This window comes from Balaenoptera borealis, assembly GCF_965194805.1.
Source record: "Balaenoptera borealis genome assembly, chromosome: 1".
Lineage (NCBI taxonomy): Eukaryota > Metazoa > Chordata > Mammalia > Artiodactyla > Balaenopteridae > Balaenoptera > Balaenoptera borealis.
The window spans coordinates 80,272,771-80,285,846 of NC_138860.1; the positions used below are offsets into that span (position 1 = coordinate 80,272,771).

At 41.2% G+C, this 13,076-nt stretch overlaps 1 protein-coding gene and 1 long non-coding RNA gene across 4 annotated transcripts in view; one reads left to right on the forward strand and one right to left on the reverse strand.

The window, feature by feature from the left end:
- LOC309636045 overlaps positions 1-13,076 on the reverse strand; it is a 246,301-nt gene that overhangs the window by 103,360 nt on the left and 129,865 nt on the right. The window lies entirely within an intron of this gene.
- The window catches only part of LOC309605765 (CD48 antigen-like), a 55,697-nt gene continuing 44,908 nt past the window's right edge, over positions 2,288-13,076 (forward strand). For all 3 annotated transcript variants that reach the window (XM_082341976.1, XM_082341977.1, XM_082341978.1), the window contains exon 1: positions 2,288-7,917. In XM_082341976.1, coding sequence (XP_082198102.1) covers positions 7,851-7,917 — 67 coding nt within the window. In that variant the 5' untranslated portion in view covers positions 2,288-7,850. The remainder of the gene's footprint in view (positions 7,918-13,076) is intronic.

Consider the following 13,076-nt stretch of genomic DNA (forward strand, 5'->3'; position numbering starts at 1 on the left):
CCACGCACCACAACTACTGAAGCCCGTGTGCCTAGAGCCTGTGCTCCACAACAAGAGAAGCCACTGCAATGAGAAGCCTGCACGCCGCAAGAAAGAGTAGCCTGCGCGCCTCAACAAAGAGGAGCCCCTCCTACCCGCAACTAGACAAAGCCCACGCACGGCAACAAAGACCCAATGCAGCCAAAAATAAATAAATAATTTTTTTTTAAATTATTTTTAAAAATGTGTAGTCTGCTATTTTGGGGTTGAATGCTCTATAAGTTATCAATTAGGTCAAGTTTTTTCAAGGTCATATTCATTTCCTCTATATTCTTGCTGATTTTCTATCTACCAGTTCCACTACTGGGAGAGGAATTTAACAGTCTCTTATTATAATAGTGGATTTATCTATTTCTCCTTTCAGTTCTGTCAGTTTTTGCTTCATTTATTTTGCTGCTCTGTTGTTAGGTGCATACATATTTAAGATTCTTATCTCTTCTTGGTGAATTGACCCTTCATCATTATGTAATATCCTTCTTTATCCCTGGTAATTTTCTTTGCTCTGAAGTCTACTTTCTCTGATATAATTACTTGGAAAGCCATTATAGCTTTCTCTGGATTAGTGTTTGCATGGTGTGTGGTTAATTTTATGAATATCAGCATATCCCCTCAAAGTTAAAAGCAAACTTGTTTTACCTTAATGCCCTGTCATGAGGAAAGAGACACCATGCTTTCTAGGCCTTTTTGTATTTGGAGGCAAATGCATTACCACTGGGTGTACTATGTTAGTACATTTACCAAGTAATCCATAAGGCAACCACCTTTGAATGGCCCCAGAGAAAGAGAGGATTCTCTAGCTGGTACAAGCTACAATGTAAGCAGCTCTGCCATTGACCATTGTATGAAGTGATCTTGAGCCATCTAATTACTCTTTGGAGTCTGCGGAAGACCATGACAGCAGAAAGCTAAGAGAGGGTCCTCTGATGTTAAGCAGAACCACATCTTCTTTGGAAAGTAACTCTCCTCTCATACAGCTTTAGACTTGATATTAAGACTCTAGTAGTCTTAATACCTGACCATGGGACACCACAAATGACCATGCAACCTGAGCTGACCATCCCCAACTGGATGGATGGATTTTCAATCCATGTAATCATACAATCAGGCATGTCCACTAGCATTTCATTATCAAGTGGAAGTTATATAAAAGAGTAGGCTCAATCAGGACCTGAAGACAAAATTACATTGCATAAGCAGTTCCCTTACAATCCCAATGCACCTATTCCTGCTGCCAAGACCATCTCTAACATTTGTGGAACCTGGGACAAGAGGACAAATGAACATGCACACAGCATATGTCTACATATGGTTAATGTTAAATAAGATATGTTTGATTCTCCCACCTTGAAATATTGTCCTGTGAGCATAAATGAATGAGTAAATTCTAACAAATTACTCTGGAAGCTGGAAGCTGGAAGTTAATGTTAACCCAATGGAACCACAGTTCCTTAAGAAACTAGAAACCTTCCTGGAAGAGAAAGGAGGTCTGTGGCCAACACTGGGCTAACATGGGCTTCCTACCTGTTTCAGTTGATGGAACAGAGTTTCCTGAAGACTGACTCTTGCAGCTAAGGGAACAGCCATCAGGTTGGCTGTTACCAGAAATAAGAAACATTAGCAAGAAGTGCAGTGCCTATGACTGAAGGCATGCCACAGTGTGGCTTTGGAGGCAGAGAACTGACAGAGATTAGAGAAAGTTTGCAATATCTAGTATTATATACCATATCTGGGTTTAAAGCTGCAAATGTCTCTTTCTCCGTGAAATCAATACCTGACAGGATTTTCACAGGTGTTTGGTAATGCCGACAGTCAGAGAGACTTGCATGTTAGGTTTCTGACCACACATCCCTCAAAAGGAAGAAGAGGCCTCTACACATGTGTTGAGGTTAGAGAGATTTATTCAGTGAGACAACACAAGTGAGGAGGGCGTTGATTGCTAGACCATGGCATTGCCGGAGAACCTATAATGAAATCTTACAGACGAGGCCTGGACTTCACCAGATGGGCCTCCAAATTATTGTTCTGGGTGAAGCAATTTGAGGAGGAAGAAGAGATAGTGGCAATATTGTCAAATATACCAAAAGACTGCGTTGGATGGGAGACATCGGTTCAGCTTTAGGGGATCTGGAGACCAGTGGAAAGTATCTTGAGTCCCTAAAGTTAGATTTCTACAAAGCAACCTTCTGGGTAGGGGAATAAAGAGGCTCCCACCTCTAGCCACAGAAGAGACCTCTTGTGTAAGAGACCAAATGTGTAAGAAGCATTGTCATATATAGTCTCCACTAATTAATTTTCATGTGTGTGGGATGGTGGCAAGGAACTATCATACATATGACCACCTGCCCTAAGTACCTAGCAGCCCTAGTGTATGTGGTGCAGATTCAGGTAAATGGAAGCACTGCCTGGATCCTGGGAGGCAGAAAATCCTACCCACTTGTTTCAGCTAAGGCAGGAGGTGGTATTTTGTTGCAGACTGCACCAGAAGCAAACTCTACCCTGGGAGTCCAGAAATTAAGATCAAGAAATGAAGGGAATCAGAGTGATGTGTAGTTTTAGATCTACAGCTGAAACACCTTGGTAGATAAAGTATTCTGCTCCTCTTGTAAAAAGGAGGGCATCCACCAAAAGATGCTCTCTTCCAGTGAGTAGATACCAGGCTGGTCCCTGACTCTGAACAGGCCGGATATGTGGCAGATCATCTCTAAACCTGAATGCTGTCAGATTTGATCAAACAACAGTTACATATTTGCCGGTATGAACCCCCTAAAACATCCTAATGACGCAGTGGGACCCGTGCCTGGGTTGGATAGAGAAAGCCAGATTTGATGATCTCATGTACCCAAGGAAAGGGCCAGATCCATAAAGGATCATAAAGTTCCAAATCATTAAAAGCACCCACAGAAGGGTTCTTCCACAACCATTATAAAAAGTAAGGAGTGTGACATTACACAGGATGGAAGAGCTCAGTCTCACAAGTAAATGTTGTGATTTGTTTTCTCCTTCCCAACTTGTAGGAGAAAATTTGCAAGGACCTATGAATATTTTTTCTGAAAAAATGTAATGAGATGGAGAAAATTTTATTCACCAAAATTCCAGGGGTTGAGGAAGGCAGCATGAGGAAGACTTGAGACAAGCAATTGGAGTGAAGAGGCTGGAACCCCCTCTGAGGGAAGAGTCACTTGTCGGGAGAACCTGACTTTGAAAGGAGACAGACAGTGAGGGGAGTGCCAACAAGAGTGTAGTTCCCTGTATGACAACCTCCAGATGTTCAGTGAAGTTATTAGGCCAATAAGATGACTAGCTCAAGTGGATAGTTTCAGCGGAATGCAAATAGGGCAGATCTGAAACATCAGGAGGGATTTAGTAATGGAGAAGGCCCTGGGAGGAGGCTATGAGGATGTAGAGGTCAAATATTACTGAAGAGCAAGGAGGGCTTTTGATAGTTCAAGGGTATAAAAGTGAATCTCAGACCACGTTTAATCAAGTTGACATCTGAGTTATGTAAATGTTCATTCCAAGGGATGCTGGACCAGATGAACTCTGTATCATTGGGTTATTCAGTGACAAGGGTGTCATTAATCAGTGGTGCATGTGGGGTTTCTATGCTGGGTAGAAGATCAAAAGGAGATCAAAAGTGTCTCCCTATTCAGGCTGGATGGGTCTGTAACACCATGAGTCAACCAAGCCTTTGGTAGGGACTGAGCTGATGTTCTTCCTCTTCTCAGACATTGCCACTCCTCCCACCATGTGAGCAACTCCAGACAGAGACCCTCATTATGAGCCAAGTACGGGAATTGAATCAACAGCTTCCCAGAACATCCTAAACAACCACTTCTCTGTCTCTCTCCTCACCCAGACCTCATGACTCTGATTAGCCAACATCTCCCTTGGCCTTTTCTTCCTCGTTAGAATTTTACTGTGTCCAGAAAGAAAACTCAATTTCTCCTTCAGATGCCATGTCGCAGAACTTATCTGTACTGGCTCAATTAACTTTCTACACATCCCTAGTTCTGAACACTCTTTATAAGCCTAGTCTTGTTTTGGGTAGTTAGGAGGAGGGGGTGAAAGATGGCATGGATGGAAGAGTATTTTCTGTGGACAAACCCCTATTTGTAAAAGCCAGTAAGTTAACTTGTAAAAAGGTGCTCAAATTCACCAGTTATCAGGGAAATCAAAAGTGAAACAAGATACCATTTTTCATATATCAAATTGACAATCAAGATAATAATAGCCAGTATTGGCAAGGCTATGGGAAAATGGGAACTCTCATACACTGTTTGTGGGAATGTAAACATGCACAGCCTTTTGGGGAAGAAATTTGGCAGTATATCAGTACTGTAAATGCACAATGCATTTTGATCTCGAAATTCTACTTCTAAGGAAAAATCTTAACAGGAGCAAAGCCATATAAGTGCTCAAAGAATCATGTTTAAGGGTGTTATGGATGAAACAGCTAGTTGCCTACCTATTCGCTATCCTTTCTGACTATATATTTGTTGGTAGTGATGTGCATAACTAAAAACTGACACTTCACAGACTCCTTTGTAAGACAGAGAAAGGCAATGAAATGTAAGCAGAAGTAATTGGATGGGACTTGAGGAAAAACCTTCTCAGCTTTCTCCTCTTTTCTTCTTTCTAGTGTCTGGAACTTGGACATGATGGTTAGGGTTCCAGCAGACATTCTGTGACCTTAAGGATGGAAGCCACACACCAAGGAATAGAAAAATATAAGAAGCCTGGGAATTTGATGCTTCATAGAATTACCATTGCTGCTCTTCACTGCTTCCTACAGATTTTTCCTGAACACAGGAGAAAAACAAGCCCACAATTTATTTACCATTATTTACCATTACTATTCACCATGATTAGATCTCTCTCGCTAGCAGTCAAATGTATTTCTAACAGACAGAAGTTTGCTGCAACACTGCTTTAAAATAGAGGGAATAATGTAAGCAGTAGAAATGCCCCTCACTTCCACTTTCCTGGTTTTCTAGATCGAATTCCAGTCTCAGTATATGAGAATACTGACATTGAACCTCTTTTATTCTTAAAGCAACTTGAGCTTGGCTGCACTTCAGCACGTTCCTCTCGAGCCACTAGAGAACCAAACTTGTAATGCAAATATTTTTAAATTTGTGGAAAAGAAGACATAAAGTAAACAAGATTCAACAGCTATATAAACTGTATATAAAACCCCAAATTATATCAAAAAAACTAAGAATTGGGAGAAAGAGAGGAAACATACTCAATTTTCATTGAACGTGGGAAAGGAAATAGCATTCTATGCATATCATTGATGATAAGAGGAAAAATAGGTTCAAACTCATTTTTATTCATTTATAGAAAACCACTAGCAAAATTGAGAACAGGATGTTTATCATCAAAATCCTTAGAAAGTAGAGAAGGTAAAGAAATAGAGTCTAGGGACTTCCCTGGTGGTCCAGTGGTTAAGACTCTGCGCTTCCATGCAGGGAGCACAGTTCAATCCCTGGGCAGGGAAGTTCTGCATGCCACACGGTGTAGCCAAAAAAAAGAAAAAAGAAATAGAGTCTATATTGTGGTCTACAAACTTTACGGCAGGGTTGTGAAAAATAAGTTAAAAGCTTTTAATCAGGCAATCCCACCGTATGTATATTTATTAATTGTGAATTGCATTTTTAAAACCAGACACGAAAAGTTAAAATCTATAAAAATATGAGATATCCATATCCATGAAATAAACAGTATTTTAATACTGGCTGTTCATGATGGTTCATACAACATTAGCTAATACCTCAAGGCTCAATATGTATTTAGAGTAAGGTTTATCATTAACAGTAGTGGAGGCAAATCCATATTTCATAGGGTATTCTTGATTTTTTGTGAGTTTGAATTTTTAATTCAAAAATTAAAGCTAAGGACATTTAGACTACTTACATTATTCTTCTATTTTAAAGCAATGTGACAACAAACATTTGTGTCTGTTAGGAATACACTAGGCAGCTAGTAAGAGAGATCTAATCATGGTGACCTAAACAACTTTGAATTTGGGGTGAGTTTCTTGTCCAGTTTAATTGGGTCATCAGTTTTGCCTCATAAATGTGCTGACAAAGAACTTAATCAGGTGTAGGAGAGGGTCAGCTCTGTCTTCTTTTTCTTGTTCTTTGCCTTACATGTGTTCTCTCCAGTCCACAAATGTCAGGAGAACGTTTTAAACAACTTGACCACTCTGTGCTGGTTAATTCAGTGATGCCCATGCCGCCTAGAGAGCGATCATCTGAAACTGACCCAACAAATGAGAGTGCCACTCTCAACCTTGGCCTTGGGACTTCACACTTTCTCTTGGGGTAACTTATTCACACGCGACTGACAAACAGACCAAGACAGGGTGCCAGGGAAATTTTATTACACGTTATGAGTGGGACTTTTTTTCTTATCTTAAATAGACATTCTTCTTATACTTCAGTGGATCATCTCATGTAGCACACTTTGAAGACCACTACTTTATCTAAAAAGTTAACCTTTTTTTCATTTTATTTTAAAATGCACAGAAAAACATACCCAGAGGAACTATACAAGAGTGCTGATGATCAATTAAAAAATGGGCAGAGGAACTGAATAGACATTTTCTAAAGAAGACATACAAATGGCCAACAGGTACATGAAAGATGCTCAACATCCTTAATCATCAGGGTAATGTAATCAAAATTACAATGAGATATCATCTCATACCTGTTAAAATGGCTGTGGTCAAAAAGACAAGAGACAAGTATTGGTGAGGCCGTGGGGGAAAGGAAACCCTTGTCCGCTGCTAGTGAGGATGTAAACTGGTACAGCCGCTATGGAAAACAGTATAGCGGTTCCTCAGAATATTTAAAATAGAACTACTATATGATCCAGCAATTCTACTTCTGGGTATACATCTGAAGGAAGTGAAACCAGGATCTCAAAGACATATCTGACCCCGCACCCCACCCCACTCCATGTTCATTTCAGTCAAGACATGGAAACACCTAAGTGTCCATCAGTGGATGAATGGATAAAGAAAATATTCTGCCATAAAAAGAAGGAAGTTTTGTCTTTTGTGACAACATGGATGGACCGTGAGGGCCACACATTAGGGGAAATAAGTCAGGCAGAGAAAGGCAAGTACTGCATCATCTCACTTACACATAGGATCTGAAAAACCTGAACTCATAGAAATAGAGAGAAGAATGGTCATTTCCAGGGCTGGGAGTTGGGGAGACGTTGGTCAAAAAGTACAAACTTTGGGTGATAGGATGAATAAATTCTGGGGATCTATTACACAGCAGGGTGACTATAATTAATAATACTGTATTACATACTTGAAACTTGTCAAGAGAATAGATCCTAAATGTTACTATCACACACACACAGAGTCACTGTGTGAGGGCAGGGAGATGTTAACTATCTTCATTGTGGTAATCATTTTGCAATACACACATGTATCAAATCATCATGTCGTGCACTTTAAACTTACATATGTTATGTGTCAATAATATCTCAATAACCTGGAAAATGTTTATGACGGTTAGATTTGTGAGGTGTGATAAGTGATTTTTTATTCTTCCGTACAATTTTCTCTGTTTTCCAAATTTTATATGGATTATTATTACATTCTTACATAAATTATGACATGGATTATTCTCATCAGAAAAAAAACCTCTTGCTTTTAAAACTTTGTCCTTTGACTCATCAGGCAAGGAGAGGCTCTAGCTGTGCTGAGAGGATTTGAGAGGACAGTGGGCGCCGGGAGGGGCGGGGAGCGGGGCAGAGGAGGAGCCCAGGTCTAACGCAGTCACCAGGCAGTCATGGACTTCTTATGCAGCCGCTGGTTCCCCACCCAGACCCTGATGCTCCAAATCAGCCTCGTTCTCGGTGAGTAACAGGACGGCGGGGGCTGCTCCTGGAACGACGCAGCTGTGGTAGGAGGCTGAGGAGACAAGTGTGAGGGAGACAGCTGGGCAGCTGGGGCTTGCATGGTATCAACATCCTGTTCCTCCAGCTTCTTTGAGGGTTGAGGGGGGAGGAAAGAGGGGCTAGGGCCTTTCCGAGATGACTGCAAGTTCCTCAGGATGGGAAAATCACCGTCAAACCTTTACCTCAGAAGACAGATATTTGCCCAGCTTTACTGGGCTGCCGCTGCTGAAATGGTTAGAGCAGTGTCTCATTTTCCAGCTTCCTGTTTGGCAGAGAAACCTCCACAATCTGAGGCCCTTCTCTCCAGCCCCTACCCATCCCGCAGCCTGCTTCCTTCCTCTCCTCCCAGGCTGGGGAGGGCATGTGGGGTGAGGGGCCGGCACAGCTTGCCATTGCCCCATCTTTCAGGGACAGCTGAGCTGTGGCACCATTCGCAGAGGTGGGGAGGCAGGGGAAGTGGGACCCCAGCCTCTCATCTGCCGGTGACCTTTATGTGTGGTTACGGTTGTTTCCAACTCTTCCTGGGGGGGCGGGGGTAATGCTGCAGGTGCTGCCTTGTGTGTGACTTGTGAGCTGCCCCCCTGCCTTTGCAAAGAAGGGCTGAGCTCTGCAGTCAGACCCACTGGGTCACAGATTCTGGTCCTGCCCCATATTGGCCATAAAATCTTGGACAAATGTATATACCCTGGGACAAGTGGCTTTACCTTTCTGAGCTTCAACTTCCTCACGTGTAAAATGGATAGAATAACACCTAACTTGAGGTGTCATTTGGGAGATTAAATGAAACAGAGCACATGCATCCCTATGTCAGAGCAACGTCTGACAGAGGGACGCAGAGTATTCATGTACGTAATGTGGTACTTTTCTATCTTGGTGAAAGATTTGCAAATAGACACTGTAAAAGACACAAAAAATTATTGTTTCCTTGTTTTATAATTGACAGTTTTATCATGATCCAACAGTTTATAAAAGAGAAAAGGTTTTCCTCCGGGAATCAAGGGGATTGCAGCAACACAGAGACTGCACACTCTACTAAACTCCCCATCCACCTCCACCTCCTACACATGGTGAATATTGTGAGAACATTTTTAAAAAGTCAGTTTTCCCTTACCAATCAATAAGAGAAATACTACCACCATTGTTGATGAGTGAGCAGAGAGTATGAATAGATGAAGCGTAAAGAAAAAATAGATAAGATAAATAAGCATGAAAGAGAATGGTCTTCACAGGTAATCAAATGCAAATTAAGAAGACTGGATATCATATTTTGCCTATCAAATTAACACAGGTGTTTTTCTTTAATGAGACTACTCTGATGACAACGGAACAGTGTGACAGGCGCTCTCATATATTATGGTCAGCTTTTTAAATAAGTATAAAGCTTCTCTGTAGTCCATCTTATGTGTCAGAAACATTTAAACATTTAAAATGTTCATACCTTTTCCTTGGTAATTTCACTTCTGGGATTTACCCCAAAGAAAAAAACCTTCATGCAGAAGAATCTTATGCACAAAGACATTCTTTTTGGTTTACTTATAATAATGAAGAAATTGGAACCAAACAAGAGGGTAAATTACAATGGGCAAGTTACAACACGAAGGTGGTGACAATGACCGCTATAGGTAGGCAGAGCTGTCTGGGTGAGTGAGAAGATGAAAAGGACTTGGTTAGAAGGAAAGACAAGAATAAATATGTGTTGAGCATCTACCGTAGGATTTCTACCATACTAGGAATATTATGTACATTATCTCATTTCAGCCTCACACAATACATGCTTCCTGTGGGGTTTCCTAATGAGGCAGGAAGTGTCAACACAATGGAAGACCCCCTGCTAAACACCAGGCACTGTGACATATGTCGGAAATCTGGCTTTATACATGAGCCCCATTAAGTAGATGACACTACCTTCGTTTTGCATTTGAGGAAACTAAGGCTCACAGAGGCTAATTAACTTGCCTGAGGTCTCAGAACTAAGAAGCATCACTAGGCATCTAACAGCTCCAGGACCTTGTTGTTCCTCAGACTGCAGAGAGGTGGACACAGGCTGCACTGCCCTCACTGTCCTAACCCTCCCCCGCCTCCCACACACAGAACTCTGACCTCTTAATTAAGGGATAGGGGAACCTCTGCTATTTAAAAGAAATCACTCTTCTCTCGCTACTTCTGACCCTCCCTTCGTACCCCAGCCTCTAGGAAAATTATCCCATTTACATTTCTCAGTAAGGAAACAGCTGCTCCCTTAGTGCCTTCCCCCATCTGAATTCCTTTTCCTTTTTCTACTCAACAGTGCTATCATTTCCTGGTTAGGATCATAGAGTCTACTGGGAGCAATTCAGGGAGATCTGCTGGGGGTTTTCTTGAGATGTAGTTACATCTAGGCTGGCGCCTCTGCGCTCCCAGAGCACTTCTACTGCTCTGCCATTAGAGCACTTGTCAACATTCTCAGAGAGCTGTGTAGATGACAGGGTGGCGAGGGGTACACAGGAAGCTATCTGCCCATCTGTTCTCTGTTTGTGCACTTGTAGTTGCCTAACAACCACTGAGGGCCGGAAGTCCCCCATAGAAGATACAGCTGTTCCTGCCTTGCCCAAGCAGGCATCAGCCATGCCGAATTATAAGCAGGTCGAGAGCAGTCATAACCAGGCGGCATGGAGTCCCACATGACAGGGGAGGGCAGGGAGCTGGATGGGTGCCAGTGGCTCTAGCCACAACGTCCTTTTCATTCCTTAAACAGTGACAAAACAAGAACCCTTTCCTCTAAGTGCATCTTGGATTAAAGCAGATTCAGGCAGTGCTGGGTTCACGATTAACTCATTTTTATTAAGAATTGAAGTTGATTGAACTAGTGAGGTTTTGTCCTTTATTTAAAATAATAATTTTAAGACGTTTAAAGGATATGGTATCATATCATCATATTTAATTTCAGTTCCTTAAAAATTTGCAAGGGAAAAATTTTATGGACGTATATTTGCATGTGTCCTCAAGGCAGGGCACACAGGATGTGTTGATATAGGAGAAATGGAAATGACCTTATTTACACTGCTCTTACGCAGCCTTTCAGTCATATTTGGATTTGGTCCCTTTTCTCTATGTTCTAATGGGTTCCAGAAGTGCACTAGGAAGAGAATTGGAAATCAGGAACTGGGATCTTGTAAAAATTGTGGCACCAGTTTCTCTCTAGCGATTTTTCTCAGTTTTCTTGTAAATTGTTAACTTTATCTCCCTGTTCAGAGTAAAGAATCTTTTCTGTAGCCCAAGAGAAATAGCTTAATAAATTTCTTTAAAAATGAAAGAGAGAGAGAACAAGCAAGAAAAAAAAAAAAAAAAACCCAAAACCCAGGAGTCAGGAAGCTTGCAACAACACACAGATGTAAGCTTCACAGCTATATGGAGCTCCTGCAGCTCTCTTCATTAAATTGTCCGTCTTTGGAAATTCCCTCATTCCTACCTTTTCCTGAACTCTGACCGGTTGCTTTCTCTTTAATAGTTTAATTCCCTGTTCAAAAAACCAAACATTGCTTTGTGATCACAAACTGTCTCTTACTCTAGAGTGTTTTGTCTGAAAGAGAGTAAAATACTTGAATCACTGCCACCAGCACACAAGCATGATCTAGTGTCTCCAATCTTTCAAAACCGTCCCTTGAAAATCTAAATACCCAAAAGAAGAAATTAAAAGCAGGAAATAACCACACATACAAAGGAAGTTAAACAAAAACTATTTTGCTTAACTTTATACAAATATATTGAAAACTGAGATGCAATGGATCATTTTCTAGAAAGATATAATTTACCAATACTGAGTCCAAAAGAGAAAGAAAATCTAAACAGGTAAATTACCTGCTATGGAAACAGACTCTGGTGTTTCTCCCCTACTCTCCCACTACTACCACACTACTTCTGACACTAGATGTATGAGTTCTTTTCCCCACACCAAGCAATTTGCTCATTTTCCAGATACCATCTGGGTGTCCTACAATTTAACACAATTATAACACTATCTACCTGCAGCTTGTGTCAGACCCCACAGGTTAAGGGTTCAGTCCCTTATTCTCCCCCAACTTCAGACACTAGTTAAAAGTCCAGGTTGTTAGCTGTGCTTCGTACAGACTGGCTATAAATCAGAGGTTCCCGTGACCTTCTTGTCAGGTTTGGTTAATTTGCTAGAGCAGTTCACAGAACAATGGGAGATCAGTTTATAGTAGATCACTGGTTTATTATTAAAAAAATGTAACCCATTAACAGCCAGATGGGCAAGATGCATAGGGCCAGGTATGTAGGGAGGGGGGCAGAGTTTGCATGCCTTCTCCAGGTGTGCCACCCTCCGAGCACCTACTTGTGTCCACCAACCCAGAAGCTCTCCTAACCCCATCCTTTTGGGTTTTTATGGAGACTTCATTACACAGGCAGAATTGATTAAATCATTGGCCACTGGTGATTAAACTCAGTTGCTAGCCCTTCTCCACTGTCAGGATGACAGAGTGTGGGACTGAAAGTTCCAACCTGCCAACAAGGTTGGTTCCCCTGACAACCAGCTCCCATCCTAAGGAGCTTTCCAAAGTCATCTTATGAACATAAATTTCAGCTGTGGTACAAAGGGGTTTGTTATGAATAACAAAAGATACCCATTTCACATTTATTGCTCTGGAGCTATTTCAGGAACTGCGAAAAATATTAAATATTATAATGCCCCTGGAGAGCTTATGTAGGAAATTGCAAAGGCTTTAGGAGCTCTGTCCCAGGAGTAGTGGACAAAGACCAAATATATATATAATAAATAATAATAACACACTACCTGATTTTAAAAATAGGTTAAATTGTCTAAGACCTATTCTTTAAAAAGAAATTGGCACAGGTAGTTTCATAGATTACTTATAACCAATGTTTATAGTACAGATGATTTTACCTTCACCACTACAATTTAACAGTGTTTTAGACATACTGGTTAATACAGTTAGACCTGTGTTAAATATGATTAACAAAGGAAACTTAGGTGACACAAACCAACTTTATTTAACACTTCATGAAGTGGGCATTCTCCATTTCCAAGGGTCCAGAGGACTGTAAAATGGGGTGGATGGCAGGAAGCTTTTATAGGATAAAGAACAAGGAATAAGGAA